Source organism: Alligator mississippiensis, chromosome 12 (assembly GCF_030867095.1).
Source record: "Alligator mississippiensis isolate rAllMis1 chromosome 12, rAllMis1, whole genome shotgun sequence".
NCBI lineage: Eukaryota > Metazoa > Chordata > Crocodylia > Alligatoridae > Alligator > Alligator mississippiensis.
In genome coordinates, this window is record NC_081835.1 from 66,109,939 (window position 1) to 66,127,582 (window position 17,644).

The 17,644-nt window shown below is 52.5% G+C and overlaps 1 protein-coding gene across 3 annotated transcripts in view; it reads right to left on the reverse strand.

Moving 5' to 3' along the window:
- Positions 1–767: 767 nt before the first annotated feature.
- NR6A1 (nuclear receptor subfamily 6 group A member 1) overlaps positions 768–17,644 on the reverse strand; it is a 159,579-nt gene continuing 142,702 nt past the window's right edge. For all 3 annotated transcript variants that reach the window (XM_059715752.1, XM_019495324.2, XM_014603012.3), the window contains 3 exons: positions 13,095–13,216; positions 11,015–11,167; positions 768–10,037 (listed from right to left, as the gene is read on the reverse strand). In XM_059715752.1, coding sequence (XP_059571735.1) covers positions 9,943–10,037; positions 11,015–11,167; positions 13,095–13,216 — 370 coding nt within the window. In that variant the 3' untranslated portion in view covers positions 768–9,942. The remainder of the gene's footprint in view (positions 10,038–11,014; positions 11,168–13,094; positions 13,217–17,644) is intronic.

Genomic DNA, 17,644 nt, shown 5'->3' on the forward strand with positions numbered 1-17,644 from the left:
TTGGAGTACCGTGTCCAGTTCTGGGCGCTGCACTTCAGGAGGGATGTGGACAGCATGGAGAGGGTCCAGGGGAGGCCACCCGCATGATCGGGGGCAGCAGGGCAGGCCCGACGAGGAGAGGCGACGGGACCTGAACCTGTTCAGCCTCCACAAGAGAAGGCTGAGGGGATCTAGTGGCCATTTACAAACTAGTCAGGGGGGACCAGCAGGCATTGGGGGAGTCCCTGCTCCCCCGAGCACTACCGGGAGTGACTAGAAATACCGGTCACAAGCTGGCAGAGGGTAGATTCAGTCTAGACATCAGGAGGCGCGACTTCACGGTCAGGGCGGCTAGGACCTGGAACCAACTTCCAAAAGAAGTGGTGCTGGCTCCTACCCTGGGGGTCTTTAAGAGGAGGCTGGACAAACACCTGGCCGGGGTCGTTTCACCCCAGCGCTCTTTCCTGCCATGGCAGGGGGTCGGACTTGATGATCTGTCAAGGTCCCTTCCAACCTGACCAACTATGAAACGGGCTGCGGTCATTACCGAAGAGCCGCACAGACGGCCCCATCGAGGTGGGCAGCTTTCTCTGGCCTCCTCTCCACACCCTGCTCAGCTCTTACCAGGATCCCAAAGGCCTCCCCTGTCCGCATCCTTCTCCACCCCTGCTCACCCCCGCCCCAGGTCCCCTCTAGGCCCGTGGCGGCTTGCAGCGTCCCACCCCCGACCCCAGTGAAGCAGCAAACGCCGGGGGTCCAGGGCAAGGAAAGCGCGGACTCCGAAGCAGTGCAGAACAATTCACATTTATTAGTTCAAACAGCTAACACTTGCTAAACATGCGTTTAACACTTATTGGTCACATTTCCACAGGTAGTCAAGTCACAGAGCAGAGCAGTGGAGCAGAGACAGGCCGGACTCACGGGGCCTGCGCGAGGTCCCACCGGCAGGGCGGGGAGGGCCGGGCCCCATGGCACGCGTGGGACACGCGAGGAGAAACATTCATTTGGTCATAGTGTAGTGACGGGGAACACGGCTCCCGAGACGCCAGGCGTGTTCGGCCCCCCGCGAGGTGCAGCCAGCGTCTATGGTGGGAGACAGCAGCAGCGGCAGCCGTGTCACGACCTGTCGGTGCTCCAGCTCCAAGCATGTTAAACATAACAGCTAAACGTTCACTATTAGTTATGTCGAGGTGACATCCTGCTTCCCTGATTTATGCAAGGGATCATGGGGAAAAGGAGGGTTGTTGCTGTGCTGGACTGAACAAGGGTGCGCAACGTCTGCGGACAGACGCCGCGAGCGAGCCCGGCGTGCGGGGCCGACTGCCTGCAGATGTGCCGCACGCATGTGCACGCACAGGGACCAGGCTAGCAGGCAAGGTGTCCGGCCTGGTTTTCTCCTCCAGCTATGAGCACGTGTCCACAAGGCCCGAGGAAACCCCTGCCTACCAACGTCTCGCTAGCAGAACCGGCATGCATCTCCACCTTACCGTTTCAGAGGTGCCAGCCAGAGGACATTCAAATTTGCTAGCAAAAACGATGCGTGCATCCTCCGGCTCATGCTTGGCGACTGGAGGGAAACGCTGGGCCTGGGTCCAGGCAAAGCCCTGTTGGGAGAGGCCGGGGCAAATCCCAAAGTGGGGCACGGGCTAGGTGAAGCCCGGTCAGTCCAGCACAGCCCGAGCAGCTCAACACGCCGAGGCCGGCTGGCCAACCCACTTGGAAAACGTCACCCAAATGCTGCTGTCGCCACCGGACGGGCTCAGAAACCCGGCGGTAACCAACAGAAACACATCAACAGAAAAAGTAACGGGACTCGGGTTGTTTTTTTTCCCACATAATCCCTTTGAGATGATAAACAGGATGTCACACAAGAGGTAGTTTTGTTATGGAAACTGAGTCAATAATGTTATCAACTATTACAAGACATTTTATAAATCGAAAGAAAACAATGAATCACAAAAGGCTTTGATGAGGTTGATCGTCATTTGTTTGGTATTTTTTTTTGTTTCTTTCTTTCTGCCTTTGGCGGTGGGTTTTTCCACCTTGCCATGTTGCTTCTTTCATGGACGTGTTTGGGACCACCGCACAGCGAGTCTGGGGGTTCGGGTGCGCCGGGGACAGCGCCCGTGGTGGGATCGCCACGACCAGCGGCCGGCATGGGCTGGCTCAGCTCCAGACTGCAGCTCCCTGCAGGTCTCATCGGGAGGGGGACGGTCACCCATCCTAGTCCCCAGGCTGGGGCTGCTCTGGATCCCCTCGGACATTTGTACGTGCACCGTTCAGGACATGTCTCTAGCAGCCTGAATGCACCTAGCAGAGCTGCAGGGAGGGAGAGGTGCTGCGCTGACTTAAAGCCCAACTCACGGCTAGCAGGGGGACAGACGGGCTCTCGGCGCGGCCGGCGTGGAGCCCTGCTTTTAAAGCAGCGTCCATCGCCATCACGACTACGTTTGCCTTTCCTGCAATTGTTTCATTTAAGAAGCACGAGCCTGGGAGGTGGAAGCACTGCCGGATTCAATGCCGGCACGGCCCTGGACAGCCTGCCAGGAGGTATCCAGCTTGGGCAGCGGAGGGATTTTATGCCTATTTTTACACCCGGACACATGGTGAGCCGTGTGGGGTGTGGGAACGGGCTTGGCCAGGTGGGAGATCCTCGTACGGGATCGCGGTTTGCATTTCATTGCATTTACTGGGATCAGCGAGGCCTCCGCTGGGTTTTAAACAGGGTGGGTCCTCGCAACATCTGCTTCATTTCCTCTCGCTACGCTGCCCCGAGAGCTGCATCCCACCGGGTGGACGTCCAGGACGCCCGAGAGCTCGGCACGGCGCTCAGGAGAACGGTTATATAGCGAGCGACTGCGCTCAAGTCGCTGACGGCACGACTCCCAACCCGTGCAACCAGGGCTTTCCTACCCAAATCCAGGTGTGGCCAATTCCAGTTTTAATGGGCTTCCAAACAAGTCATGAAAGAAGCTACTGCTGCAACATCAAGATTAGGGTTTCTGTGGGTCACATTTTAAATACTTATCCCTGAGCTTCTGTGTGCGTCGCAAGCAATGCACCGAGAACCCAGAGAAACGCCGCGGCTTGATGCTGCCCCGTTATGTATCGTCACCTTTGATTTACACATCATCTAAAACTTAAACATTAGCTTCATACTTAAAACTAGTTCCCCAAGTTCCCCCCTTCTCCTGCCTTTTACGTGGCAGGGATGATTGCCGCTTATTATCCTGAGAAATACAGAAATAACATCATTTTCACAGACACCGAGCTTCATAGCTTCAAATCAAAACCAAGGAAGAAGAAAGAATGAATGAACGAGCAAACAGCACATTCACAGGAGGGATTTTTTTTTTTTTTGTTCTTTTTAAAAAGTAATAAAGATAAAAAGAAATTCAAGTTTTGGGGGGGGAGAGTTGTCTTTTTTTTTTTTATTTTAGTTTTATTTTTTATAGATTGGTTTGAAGGACTGGACTTTCCAAACTGATCAGCTAAACCAGCTGTGTCACTGCTCTGCGCGGACGCCTGAAGAGTTCCCTGTTCGCAGCAGCGCGCGGCAATGAGACAGGAGGAGGAGACATACAGGGCAGACCGCGGCCTCCAAAATTCCTGCTTGGGATATGGATAAATCCCATTCCTCGCTCGGCCCAGCAGCTTCGCAGCGTCAGACCTGTATGTCCCCAGGCGCCCCAAGCAGCACTCGGGCGCACGTTCAGGAGGGAGGTTTAGGGAGCTGGGAACGGAGCAGGACGTCGTTCACCCCTCCTGACCCATTCCCACTTGTAGCAGGAGCATCTCGGAAACATCAGCACGTCCCTGACCTCTTGCTTCTCATTTCCACACAGCTTTGTGCACTTTTCGGGTCTGATAGAAAGCAAAAGTGCACCAGAGCCCTGGGAAAAGGCTGCTCCCGGGGAACTGCCCTACCTGGACACGGGAGACGGCAGAGTCTTACAAGAGGGTCTGCTCTCCCCAGAGTCCAGCCCAAAGCCGCAGCCTCATGAGACTTGCTAATTGTGCACGTGAGGTAACGAGTCTGACTCAGCCAGGCTGTTTTCCCATCGTCGGGCTGGGTTTTCAAAATGCAATGATTTCAAATGGGCGGGTATTTCACACGACTGCTCAGAACTACAACTCGGCCAGGCTCCGTCTGGGAACGACCTGGTAGCCGAGAAGTTTTCAAATGCTGTGGCTTGTTCATCAGGCTTTACGGACTTACAAAACAGCCACTGAAGACACGGGCAAAAGGGGAGAGCTGCATTCTGGTCACTCAGAAGCAAGTTTAGTCCAACGGCTGCCAGGACGAGATGAAAAGATTATCGCAGCCAGAGCTTTACTATCCCAAGGGCACATCTACACATTGCCCAATCGTGATGTTGTTACTGTGCCGTGCGTCAGTATTTACTTTTGGAAGCACTAACGCAAGGTGCAGGAACCGGCCTCGCTGCGCCGTACGGTTATTTCTAGCACCTACTTCGCCGCAGCGGCGCACTGCAATGGGGGAGCACGCCGCTACGGCGAAGTCGCTGCTGCTCACGTGTAGACACCTGTGGATGCTGCGCTGCCACAGCACAGCGCTACAGCCATGCAGCGTCACGTGTAAACGCGCCCCGAGAGTAGCAAATAGGTACGTGTAATTGCTCTCTTTAACAAAGAGCTGGTTGCTCAGGTCAAGTGGCAAAGGCTGCAGCTTCCACCGCTTGACCCCAGCCCGGAGACTCCCATCGACTTCACTCGACTTTCAATCAGGTTCAGGGGGCGAGTAGGCCATTCATAGGATTTGAGCCCAATACCTTCAGCACCGTAAGCAATGGTCTCACTACTTCAGCAAAAGATTATCATTATTTGCTGGGAGCAGCAGCTTCTTGGCAATGGAGGAATTGAAAAGAGAAGATGTTACAGGAAGCTTACAGGACTGGAAGCGTTGGGTGGCAAGTTGTAAGACTGCGAGACTGATGCCTAGACAGCGTCCCCCTGAATACGTGCACACGAGTACTTCAAATGTGTGTCCAAAACTATCTGGATTACAAGCAACTCTTCAGGTCTATAGCCTCACAAATACCGAGGAGGAGAGGAGGGGGCCAGTCAGTCAATCTATCTTTCAAACCAGGGATAAAAATTGACTTGTCATGGCAGAAAATTCCACCAAAAACTATTATGGTTGATGGATTCTTCTATGACAGAAGGTCAGACACACAATAGCAGATAGATCCCAAAGATAATGAACAGCCCCCTACTAGCATTAAGCACAAATAAAATATAGGTCCCTGTAAACCGAATGTTACGTGAAGGATGGTACAGAAATTCCAGCCTTTGTAGAGTGTCCTTCAAACCAAATTCACAAATACATCTAGTGACTGACCTAACGTCTCTATATCTCTAGCTCTACTCCTACCTTCTCATCATAATACCTGAGTTTGCAATGCAACACATTCACTTTACCCTGTTTAAAAAATACAAGTCATTAGAGGACTTGGTGCAGAAGATATTAATGACTGTCCAACGGGTTAGGTTCTGGTTTGGTATATCAGCCTCTTCAATTTTAGCACAGGTTTTCCACTCGCTGCGATAAATGGGTTCATGGCTAATGGATGCTGCTGCCAATCAACATTTATAAACATGGGTTTACACAACCGCAAGTACAGCATCCTTCCTCCATCCCTCATCATGAACAATGTCTGCAATCGAACCTTTGCTTGTGCAGCATTTTCCTTGGGCGTCAATTCATTTTGGAGAAACATGGACTAACCAAGTAGATGCGTTTTGGTTGAATACTTGGCAATAAAATGTCTATTTTTAGCATGGAGATCTGCTAAACAGCCCCGTTATTCATCAAGAGGTAATAATCTAGTAACTGTGGAATAACAGTAGTTCTGTGCAGCTCAACTATTCCCAAAACATACGATCAAGCCAGAAGATAACCCGTAACAGAAGTATCACATGAAATTATTTGACTATGGAAGTTAATGTTGAGGATACTTTCTAACTTACAAATAAAGAGATACACTAAAATCTTCCATTTACACTTGAGGTATATACTGTATGCAGAAGGCTTTCCTGAGAAACATGTGCCTGTCTCATTGTACAGAGAGAAAGTAAATGAGAGTCATGAAGCAATATAAAACTGGACTGCTGCTGATCCCAGCAGCTCTTACCCGTAACATCTTATTTTTAAAAAGTGAAAATCAGCAGCTAGTGGACTATTTAAAACAAGGGAAACAAACCATCAAGTAGGAAGATTCACAAAGCAGAATTACAGAGAGAGCAGGACTGCCTTGGGTCGACACAGAGTCAATAGCTTGCCTCTAGAGATGGGTTTGAACAGAAGAGAAACGCTGGGGACCGGGCCCGGTAGCACCTATTCCGGTCCTGAACAAGCGTGGACTAACTTAGAGATGTGCCAAGCTAGCGCCTTCCAGTGACTCTTGGGTGGCTCCTGGATGAGTGCACACTGGTTTATAGGTAGCACGTGTGTGCAGGGGGAAGGATGAGCGAGCGACACGTTCCTACAGTTCACCCCATCCGCTCTTGCCCAGCAGTAGCTGCGGTACTTCAGGGCAGAGCAGGGTTTGTCTCGGAAGAGGTTGCCCGCTTTGTGCTTGGGCAGACAGGGCAGCAATGACATCCGAGGGGGCGTCCGCCCCTCGACGGTGCTTCCGGGGAACTCAAGGTAGTTTAAGAGCAGCGGGTACGTTACATCCACAACTCTGCCCGTTCGCCTAACGTGTCCCTTCCAAACAGCTGCCAGCCAAGGGCCCCGGGTGGAAAGCCCAGAAAAGGCAAACGTGGTTGCCTAGGAGAATGAGTGAGCTTTTCACAGATCCCTAATTAATGAAGGAAATTGGGAAAGCAACCCTACCCCCACCAGCACCAGTATGGACAGAGAAAGCCACACAGAGCATCCCGCTTAAACGGACTGCCGTACCTGTTGGTTAATCAAGCTAAACAATGGCCATTAAAGCACTGTTACGTGCACAGCAATGGACTAGTATTCCTGGGTGAAACACCCTCATGCTAGGAGATTTAGGACAAAGCGATTTACCACGAGCTGCCCCAACAGCCAGCTTTTCCTATTAACTCCCCTCCAAACAGTGCAATGGTACAGATGGGAAACAATCATATGGTTAGTGGTCTCCGTGAAAGACCCTACGAGGAGAGGTTGAGAGATCTAGATCTCTTCAGCCTATACAAAAGACGGCTGAGGGGTGACCTTGTAGCCACCTATAAATTTATCGGGGAGGACAGCAGGGAATTGGGGATGTGCTGTTTACCAGAGCGCCCCGGGGAGTAACTAGGAATAATGGGTGCAAACTAGTGGAGAGTAGATTTAGGTTAGACACGAGGAAGAAATGTCTTACAGTAAGGGTGGCCAGAGTCTGGAATGGGCTTCCAAGAGAGGTGGTCCTATCACCTAACTTGGAGGTCTTCAAGAGGAGGCTGGACAGTCACTCCCCATTTTAAGAAAGGGAGGAAGGAGGACCCAAGTAACTATAGGCCCGTAAGCCTCACCTCGGTGCTCGGGAAGATCTTGGAGAGGATCATCCAGGAGCACATCTGTGGGGGCCGGCAGGGGAGATCATGCTCAGGGGCAATCAGCATGGGTTCAAAGACAGGTCCTGCCTCACCAACCTGACTGCCTTTTATGACCAGGTAACTAAATCCTTGGATGAGGTGTTGCCATGGATGTAGTCTTTCTAGACTTTAAGAAGGCTTTTGACACCATCTCTCACCCCATTCTCATTAATAAATTAAGTGACTGTGGCATTGATGCCTGCAGTTGGATGGGTAAAAACTGGCTGATGGGGCGCACCCAGAGAGCAGTGGTGGACGGGTTGTACTCAACCTGGCGAGATGTGAGCAGTGGGCTCAGTCCTCGGGCCCGCACTGTTTAACATCTTCATCAACAACTTGGATGAGGGGGTTGAAAGCACATTGTCCAAGTTTGCTGATGACACTAAGATGTGGGGCGAGGTGGGCACACTTGAAGGGAGAGAGAGGCTGCAACTAGATTTAGACAGACTACAAAAGTGGGCAGATGAGAACAGGATGGGGTTCGACGCAGACAAGTGCAGGGTGCTGCACCTGGGGAGAAGGAACCCACAGCACACATACAGGCTGGGGAGTTCCCCTCTTGAAAGCACAGAGGCGGAAAGGGATCTCGGACTCATTATTGACTCCAAGATGAACATGAGCCACCAATGCCAGACCGCAGCCAGCAAGGCCAGCCACACCTTGTTGTGCATCCAAAGGTGCATCTCAAGCCGGTCCAGAGAGGTGATCCACCCCCTCTATGCAACATTGGTCAGGCCGCACTTGGAGTAGTGCATCCAGTACTGGGCGCCGCACTTCAGGAGGGGTGTGGCCAGCCTGGAGAGGGTCCAGAGCATGGCCACCCGCTTGGTGAGAGGGCATCAGGACAGGCCCTACGAGGAGAGACTGAGGGACCTGAACCTGTTCAGCCTTAGCAAGAGGAGGCTGAGGGGGGACCTGGGGGCTGCCTATGAACTCATCAAGGGTGATCATCAGCAAATAGGAAGAGCCCTTTTCTCCCCAGCACCACCTGGGGTGACGAGGAACAATGATAATAAGCTGATGGAGAATAGGTTTAGGTTAGAGATCAGAAGGCAATATTTTACAGTTAGGGTGGCCAGAAGGATATTAGGATGAAGGATGCTAGGGAAGTGGTAAATTCAAAAAGAGGTTACATGATCACCTGTCTGGGGTCTTGTGAACCCAGCATTCATTCCTGCCTGTGGCAGGGGGTCAGGCTAGATGATCTGTTCAGGTCCCTCCTGACCCTAGCTACTATGAAACCTGGCTGAGGTCGTCTGACCTCAGTCCTCTTTCCTGCCAAGGGCAGGGGGGTTGGACACGATGATCCATTGGATCCCTTCCACCTCTACAATCTATGAATCACCAGCCGGACATTGCCCACAGCTCAGTGGGCACCAATGTTTGAGGAGACTGGAGCCTCCTCTCTGTAGCCGCATGCCCTGACTTTATTTGTGAGAGGGAGAGGTGGTGGGAGAGGTTTACACGCTCACAGGTGTGAACTTCTTGCAACTGCTGTAATGGGGATTCTTCTTCACTGGCATCATTCAACACGGGGCCAGACACAGCTGTGGAGAGTGCACTGTAGGGGTGTTTCTGAGACTCTAAAATGGGTGTGCACCCATGCAGCGAGATTTACTGGGGGAAGGCTGCTACAAACTAATGTGAGAAATAATCATGTAACAGCTGGTGGAGGGGGAGGAGAAAGAGAACAATTCAGGCAATTCTTCATCGCCCAGGAAGGGGGAACATGGGCAGGGCACCCTGCCCAGCCCCAGGATGCTACAGAGGGACCCCGTTCATCACGGGACACGTTTCAAGCCTGCTGATGAAAACACATCATCAGCTAACCTCTCCCCCTGCTCCCTCTGTCCCATCCGTAGCTTGGCACTTCTCTAATGCTCACTCCTGTCCAACGTTTGGGATGCTAGCAGCGCTGCCAACGAAGGGAGGCAGTTTGCTCTCTAGGGCAAAACACTTTGGGTACAAATCGTGGAAAGAGCAGTATGTGAACAGCATCTTCTCCTTGAGGTAGTCTTAGTCATCTCGGCCCCCAGCCCCCCAAATACAAAAGAACTAACCCTAACAAACACTGTAACATTAAACATCTTCACATTCTGTAAACTGCAAGAGAATGCATCTGCTGCATCCATACAGAACCATGTGCACTGTGTTGAAGATCATACATTCAACTCTGTCGTGAAATAAATACATAGGAAAAGAGTTTAAAACAAAACGAAACGAAACGAAACAAAACAAAAAAATCGATTCTTGCTACAATGGCAGGGCCACCCACCGCCCTGTCTCAGCCTCTCCCTCCTGCCTGCGTTGTGGTTTCCCCCTTCTTCTCTGCGTGAGCCAGCTCCCCGCCTGAAGCACCGGAGTAAGGCACGGGTTGGGGGAAACGAGGGCTCACTCTGGTCTTTTGCTCACGCTGGTCTTGCAGGAATGTAGAACGGCTTTAAAAAGGAGGGGCAGCTGCTCCAGGGGAACATTCACCATCTTTCCTGTGAAGACAGAATCCGAATTAGCAGCTGTCCCGAGCCGGGCTCCAGAAACGCCCATCTCAGAGCTGACGACTCTGGAGATGGTTTTACCTTGAACCTCTCAGCTGCACGCACAGTAAATCACCCAGTGCCTAGATGAGACGTTTGATACAACAGGATTTGTTATGGAGTGGGAGAGAAGCCAAACAAATGGGCAAAGTAGATGAAAACGATCTCCCCACAACGGAGCCCTCCTCATACGCTGAGTGGCACCTCCACCCCATCTCTCGTGTCGAACATCTGGAGCCGACTGGCGGGCCGGGCCCACCCGATACTGTCCCACTTGGCACGAGAGAGGAAGCTGAAAGACCCAAATCCTTCTTGACCCACCCCAGAGAGGAGTATGCCTTCCCCATCCTAGAGGGCCTGTGGCTATTAATCCTGATACTCAAGGGCAAACTTCTGACAGTCTCCTCAAGACCCTGGAACAATTCTTCCTGATCGGTGCACGGGGGGTGGAAAGTTCACCCGTTTATTTCAGACACCCCAAATTCCAGAGGAGCCCGATTCTGGGGATTTCTGTCAGGACTGAGGAGGCTTTTACGCCTCAGGCCCATCTCTAGTCCAGCTCTTCCCAGGGAGACTCCTGCCATCTGCAAATCTGGATGATCTCTGCGTCCTAGAGTTAGGGAGGGAGAATGGACAGCCTCTACTCAGGAGATTTTGGCTGAAGAAAACGAGTCACCTGGAAGGAAGAACTTGCCTTTTTGCTCCCTAAATTAGGGACCCTTCCATTGCAATACAGATCGCTGGACCCGTTTGCAAACAGAGCTGGTTTCCCTGCACTGGGTCAGTGGCAGAGACGTGATCTTGATGGTGGGGAGAGGTCCCGTACCAGCACTGCTGTCCAGCCAGGCAGGCCGGTTTCACTGTCTCCTTTCAAGGAGGCTGCACTATTCACACAGGGGCCAGCTGAGAGAAAGGCTCAAAAAAGTTACCTGCAATGTAACGTATCTCTGGCAAACACATCATGAGATCCGGAAACCGGTTTGGCTGATGCGGGTACTTGTACTCTGTAAAATCCTGGCACACGTACCAATACCGTTTGTTCAGCTGCTCCAGCTGGGATGCATTGGTCAGGCCCCTAATGTCTGTGGAGAACAGGACAGGCTGAGTGACCAAGGGGAGCCGTAACCCCAGGACAGAAGGCGACTCACGTTGGTCCTCACCACCGAGCCAGTGACCGTTGAAAGACAAGACAAAGCCAGTTAAAAAACTCAGTCTAACGGCCTCCAACTAAACAAAATGACAGCTTTGGAGAGAGACTTCAGGTGCATAGTTACCTCCATGTTCACACTCACCCTCCTTTATTTGCTATAAACACGTATCATGCAAAAAGTTATCAGAGGAAACATACGGGTACAAGCTCTTCTTTCATAAGAGACGTGGCCGAGCACAGGCAATGCCCTAAGTTACTCCTCCTCAGAGACTGATGCGCTTTTTAGAGGAAAGCAGCTTTAGCAACCTTAAATCCTTGCTTTCCTTTTATAATCCTTGCTTTTCCTTTTCCTATATGTCAAGGCTTTAAGTCCTGATGTTGGTTCCAATGTCATATTTTCCACAAGCAGAATCATGTTGATTCGAGCTACGTTGCCTCAGCTCTGGGGAGAGCATTCAAGGCTGTATTTCAGGCGTTGGAGTATTCCCCCCACCCCCCTATATGCTTATGAATTTATACTGTGTGAGCTCTACATGTGTGTCCAGTCTGTTTTTTCAAATTTTGCTTTAATGAATGTCAAGCAATAGACACAAAACAAAGCAGACAGGTCCACGCTGCCAGCTTGGCCTGAGAAAGCCACTGCACACACACTTCAGCACACTCACTGACACGTGCACACTGCTTGTTGGCCTGGGACTAGATCTGACAGATAAAGAGCAGGCAAAATACGCATCCCTGCCGAGGCCCAGCACTGTTCTGTAGCACACTTCTGCCAGGGAAGGAGCATTTATCTGCTGTCCAGAAGCTGACTTTTAAAAATAATGTTCAGGTATTTCACATAAAAAATTGCAAACTCCAACTAAAAATAAAAGAAGACAGGAAGTTAATGGAAATGCATTTTGGAAAACAATGGAGACAGCTCAAGAAGTGCATCATCCAGTGTCAGGAAACTGCCCAGGGAAGCAAACCGGAACCTGTGCCGGGGGCGCACAGTGAAGCGTCAGCACAAAATGCTTGGCACAACTGGGTGGGGGAGGAAGGAGATCTCAGCAAGCTGCACTCAGCGCAGCTCTCCTGCATGCGGCTGAACCCCCCCGGTGACACCTATTTCTGAACAGCCTCGAAGCTCCAGCCACCCAAGAACATGCACGAGCAAGACAAGCTCCCGTCAGGGGACTTGGTGATGTTTCAAATATAGTTTATGTGGCTCTGAGAACTGCGGGTCTTGGAGAGTAGAGAGGGAGAAGTGAGAACGTGATCCCCACAGGCCCACCTTGGCCAACAGAAGATGAGGACAACTTTATTTTACCACCAGAAAAACTTTTACAACTTTTTTCCAATTAAGCATTTACATAAAGAGTTAATACGCGAATTGGAAAATAGTGATGCAGCGACTGGCGTAATCAAGGCCTACATGCGTCCAAACAGCGGTATTTTCAGATGACACGCACTTGTGCATGAGGAGGAGTCTGCCACAACAGCTGGTAGGTAATCAGTCACCCAGGGCTTATCTAGAAAGGTTTCATCAGTCACTCTGCTCCGTTCTTATTCTGCTGCTGGTGAAGCAGGTACATATGAAAACTGACACACGCACTGTCCTTGGTGCCTCTGTTTAAAGGCATTAAAAATTGATTAAGCAAAGTGAATCTTTTCACTTGCTCTGAAACTCCTACACTTGGGTATCAAAAACAGCACACACCACGTGGGGCTTTATCTGCACACTGGCACACAGACAAAGACCTCTTAGTGCTCGCCAGCCCAGCTCAGAATGGGCTGGGACCCTCGTCCAGAGGAAGCCAAGTAGTGTGTTGGTCAGACCACTACTCCGGCAGGAGCAAACCCTGCCTTCACCCACTCACCTTGATTTAGAAAGTTAATGGCTTTCATACATGCATACTCCTCGTTGCTGACTTTCAACTGGTTAAACTTGCGATAGAGGTAGATCAGCCGCTCCATCACCTCCATCCCCTCTTCGCTGAATCTGAAGGAGACAGAAACGAGATGCACAGTGTACACGGAGAACTCTGCCTGGCTTCAATGCAGGTGTTCACTACAGACATTTGACTAGGTGCACGAGACAGATTCCTTGCAGTGATTCAGGGACTCTGGGGTGGAAACTGCCCCGGGCATTACCCAGTTGTGCTCTTCATGAGCAACACAGAGATTCGGTTAAACCCACTCAGCAGTTAGAGCAGGGGTTTGAGGGAACCCGAGTTCACGTGGGTGTGCGTGTGTGTGTCAGTGCTGGTGCATGCAGTGACTACGGCTGCTTTGCAGCAACAGTAAGTACATAAAATTCCTGGCCCCTGGCCCCTTTGCCGCCCAGTTCCCTGCTTTGCTGCTCCACAGGGTGGGTGCGAGGTTGGACTCGGTCTCTGAGGCAGGTTGAGATGCTTAGCTAGGAGTCCTAGGAAGGTGCCAAGGGTTTTTGGATTATGCTAACAGTTACACTGCACTTTGAGACCCACCAGCTGTGCCGGTCCACCTAGGAAGGATGGAGAAGCCCTTCCGACTTCCAGCCACGGGGCACTTACTCATTACTGCCATCTGCCCAGAGCTTTGAGTTCCCCCTGCCAGAGTTCAGACGCTCTCCCAAGGATGGGGCTTAGAGATCGCAGCCTGCCCCTGCCACCCACATCCTCCTCCAGGACACTAACCAGATGGACCAAGAACCATCCCACCAGACGCAGGCCAGGCTGGTGGTGCTGGACAGCCTGGGTCTTTCCTCTGCATCCAAGGCAATGCACAGCACCCTGCCAGCTTTCACACAGCCGCTCCACCCCACCATCCTCCGCTCATTGTCCTGGCACCACAGCCTCCCCAGGTGCCTCCTCTCCTCTCAGATGCACAGGACATCTCCTCCCACAGCTGTGCCGCTCCATCACCATTTGGAGGCCTCCTACACAAGGGCTCCCATCCCCAAGAGCTGGATTTTAACCTGGAAACTGGCCAGCAACCCAGAACACGTACACACATCCCAGTCTGCATGAGTCCTGCCCTAGACAAACGCCCTTGCTCAGAGACTGGCAGCGCTCCCCGTCGACCTGCCCACATGGAGTGGCAGGGAGCCCAAACACTCCCCAACACCTTCACTCTCAAAGCAGACACCAGGCCCAGAGCTAGTTTGTTCAAAGCTTGCATTTCACAAAGGCTTTAGCTGCCTATAGGTAACAACCACACTTGCTTCTGCAAGGCACTTTGCAGTCAGTCCTTCACCAGCTAAAAAGAGCCGGCTCTGGGGCAGAGGCGAGGAAGTAGCTGGGTGACTGACGTACCACGGGGGATGGCCAAGGAGGGCAGAGGCCAACTCCAGCTCCTACAAGAAGCGCCCCTGGGATGCTCCGTACCCCAGAGGCCGGTTGGATCGGAGGGGCTAACCGCACGCCTGAAACCTGCTGCGGGTCATTGTGGGTCTCACAGCAAGAGTGGAGCCACTATGGCAGCACTGTCAGCCAAAGGGTGAGGTAGGGAACAAGCCGCGTGTGGCTAACGGGGCGGCGCTGGTCGCGATGGCGCTGGTCTGCTTGCTGCCCGTCTGCTCCAGTGCCTTGTTTGTCTCTGTGGGGGAAGGCAGCCTGCAGAGCACGGGGGGGGTGGGGGGGGCCTGGTCCCGCGTGGGACGAGGCGCTACCGAATACAGATAAACACAAAGCATAAAGATAATAAACCCATGATGAGTCACAGGGATGAAAGACTGAGCCAGCCCACTGGATCCGAGCATGACGGCCTAGGCAGAGTGGCTGTTTCTAACTCGATCTGAGGACTCTGCTCTCTTCCTTCCTCCACCACCCAGTCAGTGAACCTCCCCTGGAAGCCCACAAGACCTCGAGCCTTTCCAGTACTGCAGACGTTTGTGCACGAGTGCTTGGGGACTAGCGTCATCGTCTGCGCCAGGCCTCGAGAGATTGTCGCTGGTCACAAGGAGCACTGGCTTCCCATCAACAGGAAGTGGAAATGACAGCTGAGCTCGCCCCTCTGGACGCAGCGGTGCCCCGTCTACACGGGGTTCCCCCCCGCGACATGTCCTCCCCACACCGGGCTGGAACGATACCCGAGGGGCAAACGGACATGCCTTACTGAGCAGCGCTGCAGATGCAAGTCCTCAACTAGCAGGTGAGCAGATTACAGGCAAACGTGGGAGTCTGATGCCTAACAGGAGGAAGGGAACATCCAAGCAGTCTGAGAGGCTGGAGGAGATGGACTCTTTCCAAGGGAGCACACCACGTAAGGGATGGGCAGCCAGCTTGCAACGAGCTGCAGACCTCTCTCTTGCCCAGCAGCCCCGCTCCCAGGGTGGGATGCGTTACAGCGGGTCCAGCAATGGCAGTCTCTTCAGGGCTCGAGGAGCAGCAGGGAGGCCTGGCTCACCCCGGACAGCCCAAACAGTTGGCGTCAGTGCCAACCGGGCTCCCAAGCGAGGGGCAGCCGCGTTGGAAGCAGGTTTTCTTTGTGCATGGGGCCAGCAGCAACAATCCCCAAGGGTGGTTCAAAGCCCGGGGCTCAGATGCAGCACAGAGCAGAAATCTCCAGGAGCGAGGCAGAGTTCAGGAGAACTTCCACCGCGTGTTCTGGCGAGGCGCAGTGCTGAGAGCAACAGCACGGCAGAGAGCCACCTCCGACGAGAACAGAAATAGAGCCCTTCTCCCTGAATAATGCCTTATTTTGGCACGTATATTTATTTACTTCAAAGTTATTTGTAAAATGCATGGTGGAGTTTGGCCTCTGCGAAGAGAAAACAAGCGGTCTGAACTTTAGGTCAGTTCTTCAGGAAAGTAATATTGTAAGTGATGAAAGCCTTGTCGGCTAATCTAAAGCCGTACAAGTTTTCTTGCGCTTGAGCTGACATTAAAAATCCTGCAGGTGCAAGATTGCAAAGCTCAAGGAGCTAATGAGCACAGACACCACTCAGTCCGCTGCGGGGTTTAATTGTTTTTTGAACATGCACATTTCTACTGACGACTCTCCACGTCCATAAATCCAGGAGAGCGCTCGCTCTCATCCCTCCAGCTGAACTGCCTTCGTTTTCTGTGTCATACATTCCTCCTCCTTGCAAACAAAGCTGTTCTGTGTTTTTACAGCCTTCTTTCTTCTGGAGCACTGACTCCTCCACACGCGGCCTCATAACCGTTACCCCGGGCTCGTCCCTGGCTACATAGTAGCAGGGATAACAGAAAGGAAAGGAAAGGGGGGAAATCAAGAATCCACGCGTTGCGTTTGCATCTTGACTGCGCCGCACAGAAAAACCGAGAGGCTCGGGCTAGAAAAGTAACCAACCGATCACCGAGGCAGCAGCTTGAATTGCACGACATGCGGGAGCCGGCCTTGTTTATTCGTGCATCGTTACCTAAAAACCAGAAAGATCTGATAACCCTCCGAGCCAGCACGCTGGGTCTAAGTTGGCCAAGGGAGAGATGCACCTCCACTTACCAACAGCTCTTTCTGGATGCTGGAGAAGTGGTCAAGGTGTGAGGCTCTACCCTGAGGGGTCACGGCAGCCCCGGCACCCCTCTTTGCTATGCCAGGTAATGCCAGGGAGTTCCCTAGGTTCGCAGGACACGGATCTGTGGGTTTCAGCGAGAGAAAGCTCGCTCAAAGCACAGAGCCGGGACTCCTTCCCCGGAGGCTCCCTGAACGCAGCTGTGTCAGGTAGGAGGGCAGCGCGGCAGAGGAGGGGACCATTGGGAAGGCGAAGTTAACAAGGAGCGCAGCCAGCACCGGTGCAGCTCGTGCTCATTAGGCCAGCGCCAATCTGGCCAGGGGCCTGTGCTGCAATCGAGCTTTAAATCAAACTTGTAAGGTCCGAGGGTCTGATAAGAGGTTGATTAAGAGAAAGAGATGCCGTAAATTTGACCTGCTGTTACAGGCAGAAAGAAAATGAAAAGATAGGGCATAATTTAGGGTGAGGGGAACCGTTCCTAACGAGCCCGTCTCCTCTTCTCCCTGCGGCTGGGCCAGGGGAGGAGGCAGGAGAGACATGCCGAGCACGCGGGAGAGGAGAGGGGTGAACACTCCTGCGCTGCAATGTGGCCGCTCCGCGGCACTGTTACCCTGCCGCACACAGGGATGTGCGATAGAAATACAATGCCCCCAAGACTCTCGCACGGCTGGAAGGGCGCTCGCACACGCTGCTCCCTGCACTGCTCCCCACACTCCTGCTCCTTCCTCCTCCCGAGCAGCCTTTTACATTTACTTTTCCACTGTTTGCTAATGTCAATTAATGACACTCGAGATGGTGAGTCAGAGGCAGAGGTGACAGGGAACCTGCCACTGCTGAACCATCTCTTTTAACTCATTGCCTACACGCTCACGGGCGCTCGCTGAAGCATGTGAGAGGCTGGCAAGCTGGAAGCCGCCAGTGTCTGAAGGGTTAAGCTTCTTCCTTTCCTATTTTCTTTCCCTCTGGCTCTGC